The sequence below is a fragment of the Anarhichas minor genome, unplaced genomic scaffold, assembly GCF_050575085.1.
Source record: "Anarhichas minor isolate MPS153535 unplaced genomic scaffold, ASM5057508v1 ptg000033l, whole genome shotgun sequence".
Lineage (NCBI taxonomy): Eukaryota > Metazoa > Chordata > Actinopteri > Perciformes > Anarhichadidae > Anarhichas > Anarhichas minor.
In genome coordinates, this window is record NW_027466479.1 from 4276961 (window position 1) to 4299132 (window position 22172).

Below are 22172 nucleotides of genomic sequence, written 5' to 3' on the forward strand. Positions count from 1 at the left end.
TTCTGGTGTCTGTAAAGCTCTTCATTCCTCTCCTGACCCATCCTGACCTTATTAAAGGGCCGGATGGGCTTTGCACCTGGCCCTTCAGATCTACAAACATGTCTTTTACAGGTTCAACAGCTCTGTCACACCACCACAGCCTCCACACATCACCTGTGTTGTCTGAGAGCCTTTCATGGATTTCCTTTAGAAGTTGGCTTTTTGAATACATTTCAATGTTAAAGCTACTTCAAGGAACTTTTTATTTTGTTGATTTTGGCGGTCCCTGTGGACAAAAAGTGGTAGTGTTTAATCGCACCAGAGTCCATTTAGAAAACCTCTCATTTTACTGCAGCAGGGTCTGACAGTCGACCCCGATCAGTCCTGGTTCTGGTTCTCCCGTGCCCCCCTTCCCTCCAGCGGGTCCAGCAATATGTCCTGGGTCTCCATGTCGGTGTTGGCTCCCAGCGGGGAGCGGATGAGCAGCGAGGAGGAGCAGCGAGGAGGAGCAGCGAGGAGAAGCTCTGCTCCTGGAGGAGGAGCAGAGGAGACGCTCTCCTCCTTTCAGGAGCTGAACTGATCTATTGAGCTCACCTGCTTGGTGTCATGTGTGACGAGCCTTGTTGGCTTAGAAGTGCAAAGAGTTTAACAAATGTGTCTTCACACAGACTGCTGAACGTTCTTACTGTGCTGACAAATCACATTTCAATCCCACAATCTGTATATGACAACTTTGTATTTACAACAATTTTGTAAAACCTCTAGTAGTTTCATAATAATTATGTATCTGATATTCATACATTACAAGAGATTCAATATGTAACCCCCAAAACCATCAGTGGTTTTATTCAGCACATTGTTTGCCTTTGGGTGGAATCAGTATATTGATCAATTTCATCACTTTTGGCTGTATAAAGTATTTTTGTTAGGTCCATCATCAAAGGTATGAAAAAACATGGTTTTTGTTCTTCCTCTGTCCAGGATAAGTGCTTGTACCCCCCCCCCCCCCCCACACACACACACACACACACACACACACACACACACACACACACACCTTTGAAATAAAAAAACAAAAAAAAACTACAGATGTTGGTTAACAATTGCAAAAAATACAGCCCATAATTTATTTATATTTGTTCGAGGCTTGAACAGAGATTAAAGACAAAAGCCATAATTCGCACCAAATAATTTATTAATCCATTACTTTGATACAGGGCAGAGGTGAATATTGATGTACTGTAGTTCATGACGTTATTAGTACCACTCAGGATTTACATCACAATGTCTATTGTCGTTTTCTGTTCAACAATCGACTGGTCAACCAGAACACATGTGAGAAGTCGTGTAACAGTTCGTGGAATGTACAAAAATAACTCAAACGGCTCAGTCAGCAGCTCTGAGCGCTCTGTCCGCAACCTTCCGTCTTTACTCGGTCTTGGAAAAAAATGGAATGTGAAGCTCTGCTACGACTCGTTCACACCAGACGGGGTGTTAGAGAAACCATGTGGCTGGAGTTTAAGAGACACAACAAACTACACACCCGTCATACAGGGACCCTGAAACGTCCTCTCTTTGGTTCGGGGTCTATTTTGTAGATGTTTTTTTCTCTCATTTTAAGATACAACTCCCGATTTGGCACATTATCTAAGAAGTAGTTTTTGTGTTTGAGATCGACACTGTACCGACCACATGTTGAGGTTGTATTGATTATTTGGGTGCTGACGCGAGCAGAAACTTCTTAAATTATGGGATGTAGAAAGTAGAGATCATTCTGTCTTCCTCTGTTCACATGTTTCTGACTGAGCCTCCTCTGTCTCTTCACGCGTTGTGTTTGCAGAGGAATAGTAAACGTCCACCTACACCTCACTCAGTGGAAGGTCCCCACATGCACGCTTAAACGCTTTCCAGTGTTTAACGTCACATTTGTCTCTCACACATTCTGCTCTCACAGCCGTGCAGTGTTTTCTCTGTGGCTGGTCAGCAGAGGAGCAGACGAACGGGGACAAACCTAAGTCAGCCACAGACACAACTGAAGCCGGCACGGAGGAAACACTGGAGGTCAGAGGTCACGTACAAAAAGCGCTCCAAACCTGCATATAAAAATATCCAGAGCCTTCACAGAAGGTCAAACGTTCCGATCCTTTATCTCTCCAGCTCTACGTTAGTGTAAAACACTGTGAAACGTTGAAGAGGTCATGTGTTATATTTCTGTCCTTACTGTCCTGTGCCGCAGCAACACGCTGAAGTATGATTTGGTTAAAGTATGTAGGAGTGAAACAATAATACAGCTTCATAAACACTCAGTTATCACATTGCTGCAGGTTTCTATGATCATAATCTCTTAAATCACAGCACCAAGAGGACACACCTTTGTGAAAGTCAATACGATTTTATAAATCAAATAATGATGCACTTTTCTCTCATAACGACATTTTCCTCCATACTTTTGACTTAAATATTTAGTTAATTTTTTTTTTTTTCATGGGCCAAATTTTCACATTTAAGTTAAATCTAAATGAGAAGCAGAGCACACAGAGTACTAAATACTATTTAAAGAGTATTTAAGTAAGCAGTGTTGTGATGCAAAAGAAAAAAAAATATATAAATATATGTACACACGTATATATATACACATATGTATATATAAAATACTATTCATTTATGCCAATGCATGAACAGCTCCCCCTTGTGGGGCTAAATGTGAACGTGAGTTAGGAGCAGCTCCATGAGGAGGAATGAATTATGTATTTTGGCCTCTTAACCAAAACAAAGAAAATAAGATGATTACATTATTAAAAATACGTTGGCATGGAGACAAAAACTACCTCCTCTACAAACATCACCTACTCTGTGTTTTAATAAAGAAACAAAGGAAGTAATTCTGTAGAGATACCTGTCCGGTACATGATACTGGTGTATTTACTGGTGTATTACTGGTGTATTAACTGGTGTATTACTGGTGTATTTACTGTATTTACTGGTGTATTAACTGTATTTACTGGTGTATTACTGGAGTATTGTAACCACAGCAGGGCCCAGAGGAGAACATCGTGCACTGTGGAGAACTGTGAAGGAGAAACTCGGTGAGCTTCAGAGTAAACAGAACGGTGTTTCATTCAGGCGGCTTCATTGTCAAAATTGTCATGGATTCATTTTTTGTCTATCAACTAATCAATTAGTAGTTTTACAATATCCAGGACATTTGACAAGTCAGAGTTGCTCTCGTGTAGAAAGAATAGAGACAAACATTGGACGCTCGTAAACACTCTATACACTGTAGAGCTCAGAGGAGACCAGCGTCTACCATTACTAGCTTCTAATGCTCCTCATTGAAATGCACTGACTGGAGGTTCAGATGATTCATGAGGAGCTCGGTGTAGAACACTTAACGCCTCCACATCTGATTAAAGCAGACCGGACGGCAGCGAACGCATCCGTGTCACAAAGTCAGTGTTTGTTCCAGGTTGTGATGAGTGAAAACGACATATATTTCTATACATTTACAGTGATAATATACTTCTCAAAGCATGAGAACTCTGTGAACAACAAGAAAAAGTGAAAGCAGGTAACAGCAGCAGAACTGGAAAAGCACCGGGAGGCTTCTCTACGGCAGAGAAGATGAGCGGCGCTGAGCTCATCATGACAGGTAGTGTTTGTGTTTGTGTGGGGGTGGAGCACACTGGACATGAGGTCGATGATTTCATCACAGTACAGTCATATTGGTTAGTTTACAGCTAAAAAAAAAAAAACACGTTTAGGTGTGCAGTACCTCTGTGAGTTCTGAAGAAGTGTTCTGAATGAGCGCACCGGCTGTACAGGTTGGTAAATAAGCAGCTAAAAGATGATTGTGCCTTCACTGTGGTCCAGTCTGGGCTTCCAGCAAAGCAGCATCATCTCACTGTGATGATGCTGACAGTCAGTGTGTCACATGGGATGCTGAGGAAAAGACCAAAAAAACACAAACCTGCAACTTTAACTTCCTCTTTTCTCAGTTGAGTTCTGAATATAAAGTTTTTCTCTTGCAGATTTGTGTTTTTTCTCATCATATGACACATTACAATACAATACTGCAGAATCACAGCAAATTAGAACAGACTTTCTTTTCCTCTACTGATCTCTACTCTCTGTGGAACTTTGTTAGTAACAGTTAGTGAAGCACTGCGTCTTCATTTCTGGCTTCCTCTCGACACGCAGAGCATTCTTCCACAAACACCCCCCCAAAAAATATACTTTACTAACATCTGGGATATTTGAAACGATAGCTTACTCACTGAGACGAAAGGTCCTTTTTTTTTAATGAGGCCACTTTTTGGAGGTAAGTTTCCAAAAGAATTGCGGATAACTTAACAGACAAGGGACGCACTTCCTGGCAGTTCAAAGTGATTCAGAGGTAAACGTTCACCATGTTGTAAAAACAGCAGCAGGAACGAGAGGCGGGACAGTTTGCTCAGACAGAGCGCCCGTTGGACAGAGCTCACACGGCTTTAAGTCACGCTACCGTCATCGGCACTGACTTCACACACGTCTTCATCGCACACGCTTCGACCCAACCCCAGACCGGCGAACATCCCCGGTCCCTGACCGGGACTCTGGGAGACCACCCCTAGCAGCGCCCCTGCGGCGGCCATATTGTTGTTGCTACTTCCTGTGGCTGAGATGCCGGAAAGATGTGGAGGAGCAGCAATCATTCCTCCTCCTCTCCCTCCTCCTCCCAGAATACCGCCCTGTCCTCCCTCGCCTCCAGACAGGAGGAGGTGAGGGGAGGCAATCAAATCTATCCCATCCTCACCTCCTCCTCCTCTTCTCCCTCCCTCGCCTCCTTCGCCTCCCTCCCCCAGCCCGCTGCGCCTCTCGCAGTGCGAGCGGTGCCGCATGAAGCTGTCGCGCCACATGAACTTCTTGCCGCAGCCGAGGCAGTCGTACGGCTTGAGGCCCGTGTGCGTCTTCATGTGCTCCGTGAGGTGATGCTTCATCTTGAACTTCTTGGCACAGACGGGGCAGTGGAAGGGCCTCAGGTCCAGGTGCATGTTTATGTGGCGGTCCCTCATGCTCTTGTGCGTGAAGGTCTTACCACAGTGGCACATGAACACTTTCCCTGAACCCCCGGCGCCGATGCCGCCCCCGCCTCCAATCCCCCCACCGTCCATGCCATCGACTCCCAGACCGCCCTGCGCCGACAGGTGGACCGCGCCGTGCTCCAGACCGGGACCTTTGAAAGAGGCTCCTCCCATCATACCACCGGCCATCCCCAGGGGAGGCGCGGTGGCGTCCAGGGAGAGTCCGGAGGCCTGGCTGTAGAGGAGGATCTGGTTCCCCTGCATGTCCAGGGGGAAGAGCTGGGCCCGGGCCGAGGCGGCAGACTGAACCTGGCCCAGCAGCGCTGACACGGCGCGGTTAGCGCTCTGGCTCTGACCCGCTGCACTGTCATGAAGGTGAGCTAAAGTCTGGTCCATTAGACTGCCTTCAAACTTGAGGTAGTCTTCTGACGACTGGCAGTAGTCCACCTGGAGACACACAGAGATATGTGATGAGTGCAAAATGCAGGGACTGTGCTGCATCAGGACCATTTGCAGAATTTCAAACTTTTCAGTGATTTTACAGACTTCTCCGCAGAGCGCTCTGCACCTGCATGTTGGACAGTCGACGCAAGTCTCATGTGCTGCATGAATCTAGAAAAGTCTCGAAGTTTAAAAACATATATTTATTTTCTATCACACAGGTTCAGATGGCTGTATTTCTGTTTCACCCATAGACTGGATATAAGAAGTGGACGTAGTCATCGTGACGTCACCTATTGGTTTGTGTACAGTTTGAATTGTTGAACCGTTGGTGCCCCCTGCTGGTGGTATTAAAACACACACACAGCACCAGCTTGCACCCGGTCTGTCCCACCTTTCCACGAACACAAACTTCTGCTATCACAATATTTTGAAAGATGCTACATGAAAACTCGACACCTCGCGTCTTTAGAACCGGCCTCAGCTCACCTGTGAGTCCATGTCGCTCTCTGCTCTGCCTCCCAGATCGGCCGAGAGGCTCCGAACGTTGGAGATGTTGAAGTTGCTTCTCTCCCTCTCTCTGGCCAGCTCCATCTCCCTCTCGTCCTCGTCCTCCTCGTCCTCTCCTCCCTCCTCCCCGGACACTACGATGAGGTCGTCGTCCTCCATGCGTTCGCTTTTCACCACCACCCACTGTTTACGGGGCATGATGCTGGGCTGGCTGTAGGTGGGACGCTTCTGCAGCGGCATCGCCGAGTCCTCCCCGTCCTTTCAATTGAGATAGTTAATTAAGGGTTTCTAGTCTAGAAAAAGCAGCTTGACTACTACTTTATATATTTTAGTGTTTCATAAACCCTACAGGTTTTTGTTCTTTTTAAAAGGGAAGGAAAACCTGAAAAGGACCAACGCCAAGTTTAAACCAAATGAAATGATGAGGAAATAGATATAAAAACACTCAGGATACAGAATATTCCTCCTGTTTAAACAGAGCTCCCTCTTGATTGAAAATAAAATGTCTTCAGATCAGTCTAAAGGTGCACGGCTCACCTGATAAGAGGACACGCCAAAGCTGTCGCTGACCCCGACCTCCTGCTCTGACGCTGAGCTCATCTTCTTCCTCCTTCCGCTGCCTCCTCCTCCTCCTCTCTTCCTTTGGTGGTACAACACCTCTTCCTCTTCCTCCTCCACTTCTTCCTCCTCCTCCTCCTCCTCAATGAGGAAGGCTTCCTCTCTTCCCGACGGCGTGCAGTAGCTGGGGGTGTTGCTGGCCCTGCCTCCGTCCGTTGACGCCCCGGCTGCGGCTGCACCGCTTCCTCCGAAGCTGCTCCCATCTCTGGGGCTGAAGTAGTTGGTGCTGCTGGGAGACTGGCTCTCACTCACTGACGGGCGGCTGGGAGGTTGGGAGGCGCGCTGGGGCTCGTTGGACCCTTCGACCTGGGCTTGACCGCCACCGCCATCCCTGCCAGCCCCATTACCTCCGCCTGCAACACCGTCACCATTGCTGCTGCTGCATCCGAGGTTGGCCGAGCCTCCGCCTCCTCCTCCTCCTCCTCTGACAGTTGCTCCGTCCTGCATGCCGCCTCCTCCTCCGCCACTCCCCCCTCCCGCTGCAGCCCGGCCCTCCTTCAGCAGCTCGGTGCACTTGTCCACGATGTGCCACATCTGCAGGACGCTGCCCACCGTGAGGTAGTTGACGATGTCCTCGCGCAGCATCCGGAGCTGACCGGTGTAGGCGCAGCTCAGCACGCTCTCAAACGCCAGCGGGTCCATCACTGCCGGGATGGAGACGGTCGACATGTTCTTCAGTAGCACCTGGTGGTGGGGGGGGGGGGGGTAGATCACAATAATACGTTTAGCAATTTATGAATAATTGGTCCTCCTCTCCTCCCCACTCCCTTCAATGCCGCCTTTCTCTTATTTGTTAAGACACTTGTCATGGTACTAATACTCAGTACTAATACTCTAATACTTCTCTCTCACCAGTCTGCAATAGCTGGGATTCAGACAGTGGAGGGCAGTCGCTATGCATACTTATAACGAAGAATTCAAACGCTTTTCACTGAAGTGTCAAGATTAGGACCTGAATCCATCAACAACCACCCTAAATACACACACACACACACTGGTTTAGAGGTTTAGCTACTCTCTTTCACTCTCCCTGTTGTTTACGACACATGTTGCTTATATTATACACAGAGTGTTGACTGAAGTGTGTCGTATCCACAAAGACGTATAAAGTCAACTATCTCCCTTTGAATCCATATCCATTATTGTGTCTCCATATCTTTTACGCTGAGTCTGGCTAAACCAAACTGTCATAGGTCATAAAGTTTGAGACAGCTGCTATGGAATCTCATACAAGTGCTCAAATACAAGTTGCATGCCTCTGAATCTGATTTTCAAGGCACGTTTTTGACATGGTCCAGATCAGAGATGGATAAACAGGACTCCATGTTTTATGTGTTCGTACTGAATGGAAAACGTCAGCAGCTAAACGCTCCCACCTGGTCGTGGAAGTAGGGCGAGGAGGCGGCCAGGACGCAGCGGTGGGCTTTGAACACTTGTCCCTGGACGTGGATGGAGAGGTCACACAGCCTGCCGTCTTCTCTCTGCCGGTTCAGGCTGTCCAGCACCGAGGCCTGAGCGCCGGGGAAGCACACCTGCACCACCGGGCCAGATGTGTCGCTGGGAGCTGAGCTGCTGCTGCTGCTGCTGCTGCTGCCCACTTCCATGGACAGGGACTGCATCTAGGAGGAGAAAGATTTCATGACTGGCAATTCACTAATGTTTTCAGATTAAGTCCGACTGCTTCCATTATGGCTTGTTACTGCTGCATCTGTCCAGGCCACAGTGAGGTTTGATGTAGGGATGTAGTAGAAGTACCACAACAAGCAGAGGGCCTTGTTCTGATATCCAGATGAGGTACATCACCACATCTGTTTAGGTATGGAAAAATCACTTGTGTAAATGTCACATGACTGTCATTCTCAACTCCTTTTTTTTACGTAGTAAGTGCTTTGTAGTGGTAATATATGCAATATTATGAATTTGAGATATTTTAAAAATCCAAAAATACAGAAATCTAGATACTCAGTTTATTAAGTAACAGTCCCGCAATAAATTCTACGTTCTTTAACGATTTTGTTATCAAATGTTTTAGAGAGGTGATGATTACTGTAGCAACAAATTATTATTTTTATTACGATTACTGTCAATTATCATCTTGTTCTATAATCGTTTATTCAATAAAATATCAGAAAACAGAGAGAAACGAAGGCAACATCTTCAAATGTCTTGTTTCATTAAACCAACAAAGACATTTAGATTTCAATGAAAAGCAGCAAATCCTCACATCAGACCACATTTTTGTCTTTTGTTTTGTCTTAGAAAATGATTCAATAATAATAATCATTTATCAAATTATCAAAATAACTGTCGATTCATTTCCTGTCAATCCACCGATCGATTGATCAACTAATTGCTGATTCTTAACTTAATGATTTGATGGAGGCCTGCTGCTGCTGAGTCCACACTGAGAGCTGCTTCTAACATTCCACCCTCTAATAGAAACGGGGTGGACAAAATAGTAGAAACACCTCTCAGTAATGCAAAACAATTCAACAGCTCCACATAACTGAGTCATCAGGCAGGGCTGCTGAATTACAGTGTGTGGCTTTTAGCTGGCGGGTGGTGGATCAGCGACACATGGAAGTCCACATATGTCGAGTTCTAAAGTGTTTCAGGTGAGACAGGCTGCCCTTCTGAGCAAACCTAAAGAACCCAACTAATAACATTCAAATGGCTTAACTAGCTATAACTCATCTCAACCTGACTCACCCTCAAGCAGTTAAAGGACTCACTGATTAATATTGTGCAGCCAATCAATGAAGCATGTTGACTTGATTGGCCATGTTGTCACTTGAGAAACACGACTAATTTACCCAGAATGCACTGCAAATTAGTCCCACTCGAGACAGTGTAGAAGTGGAACCCCCCCCCCGTGCAACCGAAAGCCTCACGTGTCTTTTTTTGAAGTGTCTTTGTTAGCTCTCCGCCACATACATACACTCTATATATATATATATATATATATATATATATATATATACTGATATATATACACGCTGGTGTGTTCGTGCAGCCGGTACCCGCTGCTCGTCACAGACGAGCTCAGCTTCGTGCACGGAGCGCGTGTTGTGTGTCGAGCACCGTGCGTGTTATGTCAGGCTGTCCCTGCACTCCTGTGAACTGATTGCACTTTGACAGCCTGATAGTGATGAAGAGCTCATGTCGGGCTTCACATAGACCACACACGCATCACGTCATTAGTTATGAGGAGGAACAGCCTACAACATGACATCCATGACACTTTGTTGCTGTGTTATTAGCGCTTGGGGGGGGGGGGATCAACAGCTGGAGTAAAAGCAGACTTTTAGTTGACAAGCTACAAAAGCGAAGCCGTGGATTGAGGATTCACGCTGGCGTGGTTGTTAAAATGTTCCGCTGGTGTTCGTCTTCAGCTCTCAGACAGCAGACACAGAAACGGCGGCAGACCGTCGGAGGTTCGGACTCTAATCACACCTTTACAGATGTGACGTTAGCCTGCTAGCTAGCTCAGACGGCTGGCTACGAGAAGAAGAAAAGAAAATAGCCATGACGCGCTGCGGGCATTAAACTCACCGTTTTAGTCGACACGGCAGCCGGCTGAAGTAGCGTCTCTGTCCGAGCTGACGGCGGTGTGTGCTGCCAGCTTATCCAGGCCCTGAAGTTTGGGGACCATTTTTGGAAAATATTCTTCCCATCTGATCTCCTGCAGCGGCAGACAGCGACGCGTCGCCTTTAAAAGGATTCCAGACAGACGAGCCAGACTTTGGCCGACAAAAAACACGCAAAGTAAACAATGGAAGAAACACCGCAAATACAGCGTTAATATACGAAATAACAGTCATAGATGAAAAGTGATGTTTGATTTAAAATAGTAGACATTCATTTGTCTTATTCTATTATCTTTATCCCATATTAGCTCTCTGAAGAGCATTGACACATATGCTCTATGTATAGGCTGCATTATGTTGGATAATAAGCAACATGAAATTATTTTATCTTTTATGGGATATTTAAATACATGAAATACTGTCAAGAAAAATGTAACTAGAACAATAAAGAATGATTATATATACACATACATACATGCATACATATATACACATACATACATGGACAGAATAGTTGGTACCCTTCCGTTAAAGAAAGAAAAACCCACAATGGTCACTGAAATGACTTGAAACTGACAAAAGTAATAATAAATAAAAATGTACTGAAAATGAACTAATGAAAATCAGACATTGCTTTTGAATTGTGGTTCAACAGAATCATTAAAAAAACAAACTAATGAAAATGGCCTGGACAAAAATGACGGTACCCGTAACTTAATATTTTGTTGCACAACCTTTTGAGGCAATCACTGCAATCAAGTGATTTCTGTAACTCTCAATGAGACTTCTGCACCTGTCAACAGGTATTTTGGCCCACTCCTGTCTCAGGTTTGAAGGGTGCCTCCTCCAGACTGCATGTTTCAGCTCCTTGCACAGATGTTCGATAGGATTTACATCAGGGCTCATAGAAGGCCACTTCAGAGTAGTCCAGTGTTTTGGTCTTAGCCATTCGTGGGTGTTTTTAACGATGTTTTGGGTCATTCTCCTGTTGGAGGACCCATGACCTGCGACTGAGACCAAGCTTTCTGACACTAGGCAGCACATTTTGCTCCAGAATGCCTCGATTGTCTTGAGATTTCATTGTACCCTGCACAGATTCAAGACACCCTGTGACAGATGCAGCAAAGCAGCCCCAGAACATAACTGAGCCTCCTCCATGTTTCACAGTAGTGTTCTTTTCTTTGAATGCTTCATTTTTGTGTCTGTGAACATAGAGCTGATTTTTTGACAGATGTCTCATCTGTCCGAAGGACATTCTCCCAGAAGCGTTGTGGCTTGTCAATATGCATTTTGGCAAGTCACATTATTTAAAGAATATAAAGTGGATACTTCACCCAATTCTGTTACACCTTTAATAACACCTTCACTCAAACACATTAACACAATTTATTCATTCCATTTGAAATTTAAGGCCAATAAGACCTCATTTATATGAACTTTTAATTGTTTTTTTTAGTCAAAATAAAATCAATTATTCTGACTTTAGTTAACGATCAGAGTCACGTGTTGATAGATCATCACTGGTATATGTCAAAGTTCAGTGAGGATGATGTTCTTAAACCACTTCAATTTTTTCCAATGGCAGCAAATATCACACCTGTTGTCCTCTGGGATCAGAAATGACCCCGTCTGGTTTGACTATTTATAAAGCAGAAATTATCACCCACCTCTGTGTTTCTCCTTTTAGTCAACTTTATTCCAACTCATTACCTGACATATAGAACATGTCAACATTCATTTTTTAAAAAGATGCTGGTTATTAAGCAATGAACACCAATCCTTTGCCACCGTAAAGCCTGATAAATGTACTGTATACGACCAAACACCTTAGTCTCGTTTGTCCTCCAGGGTTGATGTTGAAACATAACTCATAACTATCATACCGTAGTAGAATGACACTGAAGTCATTTGCCTGGAAAGTAGAACAAGAGAATTCCAATGCATTAGCTATAAAACATGCTTTATGTTTATGAAAACATTGGAAAAACTCACATGAAATAAACATAAAGCAGCACAGAATATAAATAGCCCATCTAATGTCTTTATTATTACATCATGATGGGCCAGAAAGTAGATAGAAAACAAACAATGACTGTTTATCAGCAAAAGTCAAGAAAAGCTAAAGTGACAGTATTCGATATCCACACAATTTATTTGCAACTTTTGTGCAAGAAAAAAAACACATTTAAATTGGATAAAAACCAGGATATGGTTCCTCTTATTGATACAGGACATGTTCAATGGAGATTGAATGTCTCAACTCGAGAATTTCCTCATAAATCAAGAACCCATGTATATATATGTATTTAAAACCTAACTAGAAACATGCATATGTACACATAGTCGATTAAATGTTTAAAAGACAGTATTAGTGATCACTAATGAAAGTCCTGAGAATACACAGGCAACCCTCGAGCGCCGTCTCACTGATTCGCTCTACTTCTTGTTGGCACTCGCGGTCCCAATCACACAGTCATTCACCTGTAAAGAGAGGAAACAACATCTCCTGTCAATTATGAGAAAATGATACAACTGTTACAGTAAGTGAGTGTTAAAAGCATTCCAGGAGTCATTTTGTTATAACTAGTCAACTAATTATAATGTTAAAAAATGGTGGAAAATTAAGCTGTGGGTCAAGGAAACAGATTATTTGTTGATGAAGAATAAAACATGTTTAACATAAGCTAGATGGTGCATTTTTAAACCAGGAACTACTTTACTCCTGTACTCTCAGCTAGTAAATGTAACTTTACACTAAAGTTCACTTTAGTCTACAGTTTCACATCATGTGATTAATGTACTCATGTCACATTTTACCAGCCGTGTCATCAAGACAGGACTTTAAACAACCAGAGATGCAGCTCACCTTGCTGGCAAACCTCAGGGAGTTCAGGGTTTCTCCGAAGCTGTCTGACTCAGGGGCGATGTTCACAAACATCAGGCTGGGATGACAACAGAAATAAAGTCATTAGAATAAAATAACTCAGAACGCATTCTTTCCCACCCTGATGAAACCCATTACTGTTGACAAATGATTGACACGGCATCTGTTGGCCGAGACCACCGATATCTGAACTCACGTTTTGCTGTTCCCTCCCAAGCACCCCTGCAGCAGGTACGTCAGCTTGGAGTTCCTGTAAGGCACGAAGCTCTCCTGGAACACAAACACAAATCAATTCATGCCACAAACCAAATGAAGAAGGAAAAATGAACATCATTCAGAGGTGTTGTTTTGTAGGGTGGAAGTAAACCAGAAGTGTGTGCACTCTGCTTACTGACCTTGTTGGCCAGCGCGGTGATGACTATGCCGAGGTTGGACAGGGAGCCGTTGATGGCGGTCATCTCCTTAAAGCGCTCTCCCTGAGACTGACTCTTCAGCATTCGCTCACTGCCGGCCAAGTCCACCAGGCACAGAGTGGCTAAACACACACAAAAATACACAAGCAGGTTTAAAGGTAATATAAACGTAGAACTCAGATTATAAAATGAGCACATATGTCACGTTTGCAAAAAGACAGTCGAGCAAGATATCTACCCCAACCACAGAGTTCTGCTCTAAACACACAAGTGAAAGCACATTTCGGATACTGGTGGAATCCGCGGGATTATACTCACACTTGCATTTGACATCCCTGCCAACGTTCACTCCCTCGATATCCAGCTGGAACACTGAATGGGAGCGAGAGGAGCGGTCGTTCTGGGCTGTCTGGGCCGTGGAACGATTCTGATTGGCCAGCATGATCAGGCCGAGAACCTGGCAGGTGGAGGTGATCAAACAGAGTATTTACTGTAAAGCAACACATGTAGAAATAACATGGATACATAGTTAACTGATATGTCAATCATACTTGTTTATTCATTTAACTCTGCTGTGCATGACTGCAATCTTTCATATTTTTTGTAACGTGCCAATTATGTTGCTGGACGGTTAAATTACTTAAATCGTCTGAGATACACGTGTCCAGCGTACCTGATCCTCGTTGCAGACCCTTTCGTATGCGAGGTTGGTGATCGTCACCTCGTTGTTGGGGGACTTCCGGATCTCGTGCTCGGGCCTCTTGCTGGCCTTGCCAGAGTAAAGGAGGTCTCGCAGGCTCTCGTTGTATATTTCCACAAAGCTCGCCGTGAAGGTGAACTGAGATAAAAACAGAAATGATTCACACATTTGATGATAATGTTCCCCTCCCCTCATCGCACTGCATCTCCTCCAGACACTAACACGCTGAGAGCCAATAGCAGACAGACATTGGTGGTATGAGATGGAGAGACTGTCCCTGGTTTGTTTTGGTATCAACAGTATGAATCTACACCGATGTGAGACTCTGGGAAAGAGACGTTTTCTTGCGTTGGTTGAGTTTTAGTTTTGCTGAATAAGTATTCAGAGTGCTGGTGTCTGCAGTAGTGCTAAAAACTTAAAAAAACTTAATTCAAAAATTAGTATAATGAACAATTTTGTATTTTTCTATTTCGCGCCTTTAATTTAATACTTTGTGTTGGTCAACACATCAATAAGGAGGTGTTTGTTAGTATTTGACACTATTGCTGACATCCTCTACAGCGACGATACTACAACAGATTCCCTCAGGAGTTGGATGAGACCAAAAACATGACTGCTGCTCTGCTCTGTAACAGCTGGATGTGTCGATCAGCAAATGAACCGACAGGTTTGCCGTATCAACTACAAAGGTGATGAAACGTCCAAGTGTGTTCACATGTTTCTCCTAAAGTGGCCAGAAACAATAAGTTATGGCAGATTTAAATGAGTAAAAATACTTTCTATAATGGGATGAAATAGACAAAGAGTTCATTCTGAATACTACGACCTCCTTCCCTGTATGCGTTCTCATGCGTGACATTACACACTGACCTCCCAGCCCTGTGCCTCCAGCTTCTCTGCTGCTCTGAAGATTTGCTTCACGGCTCTGGGAATGACACCTCTGGACACGTCACACTCGTCTCCCTCCATGGTGTACGTCTTTCCGCTCCCCGTCTGGCCGTAGGCAAAGCAGCAGACGTTGTAGCCGTCCAAAGCGGACTGCACCAGCAGCGAGATCTCATCGAAGACCTGGAAACAAATTGACAAAATCACCATGAATTTCCTGCTCCGGTGGGAAACAGACACAAAATATTCACGCGTTTTATACTTTGACAACTTAAAGACTCTTTTATTGTACATTTTGATGCATGTTGTTTACCTCCTGTTGTGAAGACTGAGGGCCAAACACTCGGTCAAAACTGAAGTTGTAATTCTTGTGAGTGTCAGCAGTTTTTCCTGTGTGAGACTGAAAAGCAGAATTAAGTTTTGTACTCAAAGCAATATGTCAACATTTCTGCCTCTTCTTCTTTAAGGAGAGTCTGATGGAGCACTGAGAACATGTTTGTTATGTTAACTGTGACATCCAATTCATTACAATTATTTCTCATCTACAATGTAACTGGCTGGTTAGACAGGAAATACATCACAGAAACTCTGGATGCTACCTGCTACTGTGGCTACAGAGCACAAACATGCCTTGATTGATCTATTTATTCATACATCTGCTGTGGTATGCTGACAGGATTCTCACCTCCTCTGTTTTGGCCAGCGTTATCGTCTTGTTGTCGCTGGCCGCCAACTGAATGTGCTCGCTGAGGCCTCCCTCCACCAGAGGGCGCACCCTGCAAAAGACCCTGATGTTGCCCTGCAAGAAAAGGGTGATGGACAAATTAGTCGAGAGACAGCGAGATCCTCCTTGTGGCACTGGCAGCTCAGTGGCAAGCGTCAGTCAGGTGTCACAACAGCAGCAAGCGAGCTGCACTCGTTCGGCACCCGTCAAGAAGCTGAGCGGGCGGAGCCACATTTCCTGAGAACAACCATTGTTGTTACGATAGGATTTTGATGAAACTATATTACGAACTGTATTGCATCAAACAATCCACAGATTAATCGAAAACTTGATTCTTGCTGTGTACATGGCTACATGAATATTAAATCGCATGTAGTCAAATATTGTTGCTAACATACTCCCATCGGCCCACGTTTATTTATTTATTTTTCTTCTAATGTTACCCTGGTATGTGCTTGCATCATAGACTAACAGTTTTCTTGTATACGGTCATTCTATTGCCTTGACTTTTATTTTGGCAATTTTTTACTTCCGGACTACCTGTCTTGCTTTGCGTCGCTCTTCAAAAGAAAAAACAAATAAACCATAAAACAAACTATCAAAACGTACACAGACCAGGGGGGCACACTCCCCCGACTACTGGTGGCACTCCCCCAGTGGCTCGCTTGCCACTGCGGTGCCAGTGCCACAAGGAGGATCTCGGCCTTGCTGAATTAGTCTCGTTAGTCAGAGAGAAGATTAACAACTGCCAACAACACAACAAAAATAATGATGAAGAAATGGAAACCACCAGCGTTCTCCTCTGTAGAGTAAGAAGTACAGTGTCACTGGACGGTGTTGAGCCGTTACTCTATGTTCTAACTTGCCTTGAGCTCCTGGATGGTATTATGGAGCCCCCTGCGCTCCATCTCCCCGGCATGAAGCTCGTCCTTCTGCTGGACCACAGTGTCCTTGAGAGAGCGGGCCTCTTCCTCCGTGTCTCTGAGGGTCACCTGCAGACGGGCCAGAGTCGACTCCTGCACCGACAGCTTCATCTGGAGAGGAAAGATAATATGTTAAAATAATATTCAAACTTCTTGACTGGATTTCTGGAACGTAACGGCTCCGTTACGGTTTGTTAAATGATAATAATAGTCCTGTGGTAGCACACAATGTGGCATATTTACGTATTGATACCACACAGCCAGTATTGGCAGTTGTTCCAGCAGCAGACTTTATACCTTGAGCGTTTGCAGCTCCATCTCCTGGCTGTCCCGCAGAGTCTCCATGACCCTGTATTTGCTCTCTAAGTTGGAGAGCTCCTTTTCAAGAGTGCTCTTATCACTAGACACCATCTCCAACTCGTCCCGCACTCCTGCCAATGCCTGCAGCTCCGCCTCATACTCACTGAAACCAGAGGAGACATTTAATGGCATCAGACGAACCACATTATGATGAGTCATTCTTTCTTCTTTTTTTTTTTTTTTAACAAATGGAATGTTTCTCAGTACCTGATCTGGCTCCTCTGCTTGGCAATATTTGTCTCCATTTCAGCCACTCTTGACTGGCTCTGGACCATCGTGCCTCTCAGCGCCTCATTCTCCTGGTTGGTAGCTTTGACCTTGGTCTGGTAGTTTTGGATCTTACCCTCCATGTCGCTGACCTTGCCCCTCAAGTCCCATGCTTGACGCTTGGTGCCCCCGACCACACCTGTGCACAACAGGCATAAGCAACAGGTGTGACGGTTCCATTCAGACCTCAGAGTCTCTTTCACATCACACATCTTCACATGTCACAGTAAATTATGAAATGAATGGTGGCTGAAATCCATTGCTGCTGTCCTGGTGTTCTGCTCATTGTGAAAGCTTACTGGGACACATGAAGAGAGCAGAGCCACTGTTAGAAGTCACACATCTGCTTTTCCTTCTACGACGAGTCAAAATGTCTGCTGTGAAAAAGGCATATTCTAAATATGATCGTGTACTTAGAGAACATGTCATTCAAGAGATTCTGCAAAAAACTATTCAACTTGATCCTCTTTCACCATAAGCAGGTTAGTAACAAAATGTAATCCCTCATCTGCAGCTTCTAACATTTCACAGACTGTTAATTGCTTCAATAATTCAGCCAACAGGTTTTTCTCAAAGCTTCTGTGGGGATCATCATGAGTAACATTAATGCTAACTGACTTTTTATTAACCAGCTGGCAAACAATGTAATGTTTTATGGCATGTTAATAACTTTTGTTGATCTACTCACTAGGTCCCGACAGCACGCAAACTTATTTATTTATTTATTCTAATTTGGGTAGACAAGTATTCTATTGATGCAACTATTTAAATTTGGTTTAAACTTGGAGTTACTAAACAGTGATTAGATTTTAAATGTGCAACAGAGCTCTGCTTAATGCAAATCTGCTAAATTGCATCAGAACTAATCCCAGCCTTAAACTCCAAACCATTGTTTTCATTTGCCAGGAAGGCTCGTAGCTCATTAACTGATTCACTTGATTTGACAACATTCACTCAGGAACAAGTGGAAAGGATTTATTCACCAGGTTTTGCACCTGTGGGTGCAACAGTTTGTTTTACGTTGCCTCCCTTTGCTGCAGTTGAAGCTATAGATCGTTTCAGGACACCTGACGGAACAAAAACACAAAAGAACAATGTCAAAATCATTCACCCGTTACCTTGATAAGAACACCCTGTAATTATGATGGATCCAAAGCCCTTCTACATGTTCTTGCTACCAGTTTGTAAACTTTACTCATGAAATACTTTCTATATAAATACATTACACCCAGGTTAAACTAAAACTGTCTTTGCTCCAGTGAGGATATGTGAACATAAACAGTACCCAGCCCAGCTTATTCACTTTGCTCCATCACCAAGCAGACCGCTCATCTTACCTCTGGAAGGACCAACAGCCACGGTGGCAGCGCCCACACCTCTGACTGGCCTCGCTGTGTGGGGGACAAAGTGGGACAGACAGGTTTATGTTTTGTCAAAATAATAAAAACAGGATAATAACCTCAAATGATCTCATACACTCTTGGTGCATTCTGACCTTGGTGAAAAACAAAGACTCTAAAAGTCAGCTAACTTACAAATCGGTGCCCTGGTTGCTGCAACGGGAGGCCGTCTGCCACCGATGATGGTTGCTGCTGCATGTGGTACGATGGGCTCTGGGTCCTTACGAATCCTCTTCTGCAAACACAAAAAGCACCACCGGCATCAGGCAACAGCAGGGATTCAACCTCTTGGGCTATAAATAACAATAATCAAATTATTCTAGCACACCTATCATGCATGATCATTATCTGGAGGCAGTGTGGAGTACTGTGGAGTTTTAATTGGCGGCACCACCACAAACAAGAAGTTCCACATCACATAACATTGTACGACATCATAATCAGCTTCATGGCAGAGAGAGTAACTCCATTTAATGTTAAGATCTTGTGAGAGGCCAACATGTGGATGCTTGAACCTATGAGCTGGATAACAGGTTACTTTACATGCAGAGCAGCTTGAGGTGCAGCAGCAGAATAAAACTGACAGACACAAAAGATGTAGACGGTTTTAGTACATTTACAAACCTGAGCAGGCGCAAGGTCTTGTCCATTCTCTGAGCTGCTGCTGCTCGCCAGAAGGACCCTCTTGTTTGAACTGACTGGCAAGCGGGACATGTTCTGTTGAGGGTGAAGAGGTCAATTATGATCCAAACAGACCATCACAGGAAAAGATAGAGGTATGTTTCTGCTAGATATAAAGAAAAGTGGGTACTCGGCAGAGGTATCACCTCTAGACTTAATTTACAGGCGCTGTATGCTACCGTCACAAACTCCTCCAAGCAGATTAACCACATCTACAAGTCTCAAATTAGATTGGCGATATCTTATCTGAACGTCATGATGCTAAACCACAAAGCTTTTGAACTTTCACAGAGCAGTGCTGCAGTGGGTAAGCTGAGGATTTACACGATTCACCAATGAACAAAAAGCTGTTCTAACTCGACTCTAAGTTGACGTGCATGGCTCACTGTAATGTCTGTGACACACTAAAGAGAATGGGACCATGATTCATTCATCAATTACACATCTGTGTTTACCCTGCTGACATGTCAAAATGGCTGCAGTGAAAAGAGCCTGTTTGAGGGGTGAATTCTCTCACATTCTCTCACACTCACTCTCACTCACACACACACACACACACACACACACACACACACACACACACACACACACACACACACACACACACACATAGTTTTAATAATATATAGCATTAGCTAGTTAGAACTTTTCTCGCAGCTCTAGCTCTATAAAGCTTTTGTGAGAGAAACAAAATAATAGTTTCCTCTTAGTATGCGTTAACGTTATAGACAAAATAATCCAAACATTAACTTTATGCTTTTTAATTTACTCAAAAACTAGCTAGCCTAACTAACTAGTTGTTTGAGCTCAGGTCAACGAGGCCGAACGTTACAGGCCATACATAGCAAACACAAGTTAAAAACGTAACGTTATAATGTTCCCAAGAAGTTGATAAAAAATATCTGTTACAACATATGATGGTATATGTATTATTTTTAATCATCTATAATGGGGCAGTCATTTTGGACCCGGAACACAAAAGTATTTAAAATTAAACTAAAACATCAAGAGGATTATATTAGCTTCGACAGATTGCCATTAGCCATGAAAAACCGACCTTCATGTTTACACTCAAGTAGCTAAATTTGCTAATTTGACTAAACGTTAGCTGCTACCAGTTACCTTGAGCATAAAAGGTAAATAGCTACGTTACACCACTGGAACTATCGTCACCGGGCAGACTTAAAAATGAAACGAAAGAAACAATAAACTTTGAGTTATTAAAGCATTTACCTGAATTAACGCTGTTTTCACAAAAGGCTGTCTCCAATCCGCTGTTTCCGGTCGTTTGAATTTCAAATGTAACTGTTTTGGTGGGTGCTTCGGAAAACCTGCCGTGATTGGTGGAGCCAGCGTAAACCCCGCCTCTGTTTTTATGTATGCTCGGTAGGACGCAAGGAGTGTCCCGCTTGGGCGGGATATACACTGTTCGCACAGTAAAACCTACTGCAGACTAGTCTAATTTATCTAACGGATCACATTTTATACTACAATGTAGTTGATTTACTATTGAATAATATTTTTATGATGATGATGATGATTTAGAGTACAGTATTGATGATTAGCAATCTCACAAACCTGCTAAAATGTTTCTCACCACAAAACAATGTTTTCCATAAAACTGAGACACACTTCTTGCACCACTTCTTCCCTGACAAACCACTATGTGCTCACTATGTTTGGTAGGCGATCAACAATATATTTCTTTCTCTTTTACAGCACAATTTCACTTTTCCAAACACCAACTGTAATTGTGGGAGCTATTATTTTGGAGCACATGGATCCCTTTTACACATTCAAACAACGGAACATTACACAATCGTACATTCTCACCAGTTCCACACAGTCTGGATTGTAATCAAATAAATCAGACAAATAAGGTTCTTTTTTTTTTCATCATAAACGTTTTTCGAACTTTATTCTCCTTATGGGAAGAAACAGTCTGTTCAGATGAGCAAGAGGTGAAACTGTGCATACAGTATGCAAGAGTGTGGCATATAAGAGGGCCGTTAATAACTGTACTATTATCAGGAGCATCAGAAATAACATTAATAGGAATAGTGAGAATCTTGTTATTTTTCATAAAAAAAGACACATTAAAACACAAGGAGCAGCATACATGAGGACAAGCAGCCGGCTGTTACAGGCTGCTTGAACATTCTGATTGGGTGGAGACAGCTTGTGCACCAAACATGGCAGCAGTGTCCCAGGTCACCGGGACTTTATGTTGTGTGATCATGAAGATATACTAATATATATCATTTGTGTTAATAGAGGAATGCTGATGGGGGTTTTCAGGTTACAACGACACAACAATCTTGTCACACAGGCCTGATCAAAGCTAATGATTCGTACAAATGAAACACACAGTGAACTTGGTGAAATCCTTCTCTGGTTACATCATAATCAGAATGAATATCACCATGTGCAATGGGCGAGCACGGTTCAAACTGCAGGAAAACGTTGCACAGTCATTCATTACAGAGAGAGAAGAAATACTTTCCCGTAGTTTAAATGTGTCATTCTTTTGCACTTTGGAGGATGTGCTCCACCAGCACTAAAGGTGACCTGGGACGCAGCCATTGATGTGCCACTTGTTAATTTGAGTTCCTTTAGTTTCCATATATGCTTTACACAGAACATACTTCCCTTTCACAGATGAAAAAGTCTTTTCTATCTATTTATGTACAGCATACTGCAATACAATAATGCCTCAGATCGATAATAATGTGGATAACAT

The 22172-nt window shown here is 43.7% G+C and overlaps 2 protein-coding genes across 2 annotated transcripts; both read right to left on the minus strand.

The window, feature by feature from the left end:
• Positions 1 to 1156: 1156 nt before the first annotated feature.
• zbtb22b (zinc finger and BTB domain containing 22b) lies at positions 1157 to 10292 on the minus strand. The gene is made up of 5 exons (XM_076106431.1): positions 10161 to 10292; positions 7985 to 8227; positions 6528 to 7292; positions 5970 to 6248; positions 1157 to 5486 (listed from the first exon to the last, which is right to left on the minus strand). The coding sequence occupies exons 2-5, from the start codon at positions 8225 to 8227 to the stop codon at positions 4467 to 4469; spliced, it is 2307 nt and encodes a 768-aa protein (XP_075962546.1). The 5' UTR covers positions 10161 to 10292; the 3' UTR covers positions 1157 to 4466.
• Positions 10293 to 11560: 1268 nt separating this feature from the next.
• kifc1 (kinesin family member C1) lies at positions 11561 to 21184 on the minus strand. Its single transcript, XM_076105980.1, has 17 exons — positions 20666 to 21184; positions 19376 to 19468; positions 18887 to 18986; positions 18689 to 18742; positions 18335 to 18418; positions 17292 to 17490; positions 17022 to 17187; positions 16668 to 16835; positions 15763 to 15876; positions 15391 to 15477; positions 15063 to 15260; positions 14166 to 14330; positions 13811 to 13949; positions 13475 to 13614; positions 13276 to 13349; positions 13062 to 13137; positions 11561 to 12676 (listed from the first exon to the last, which is right to left on the minus strand). The coding sequence occupies exons 2-17, from the start codon at positions 19463 to 19465 to the stop codon at positions 12632 to 12634; spliced, it is 1899 nt and encodes a 632-aa protein (XP_075962095.1). The 5' UTR covers positions 19466 to 19468; positions 20666 to 21184; the 3' UTR covers positions 11561 to 12631.
• Between the last annotated feature and the right edge of the window lie 988 nt (positions 21185 to 22172).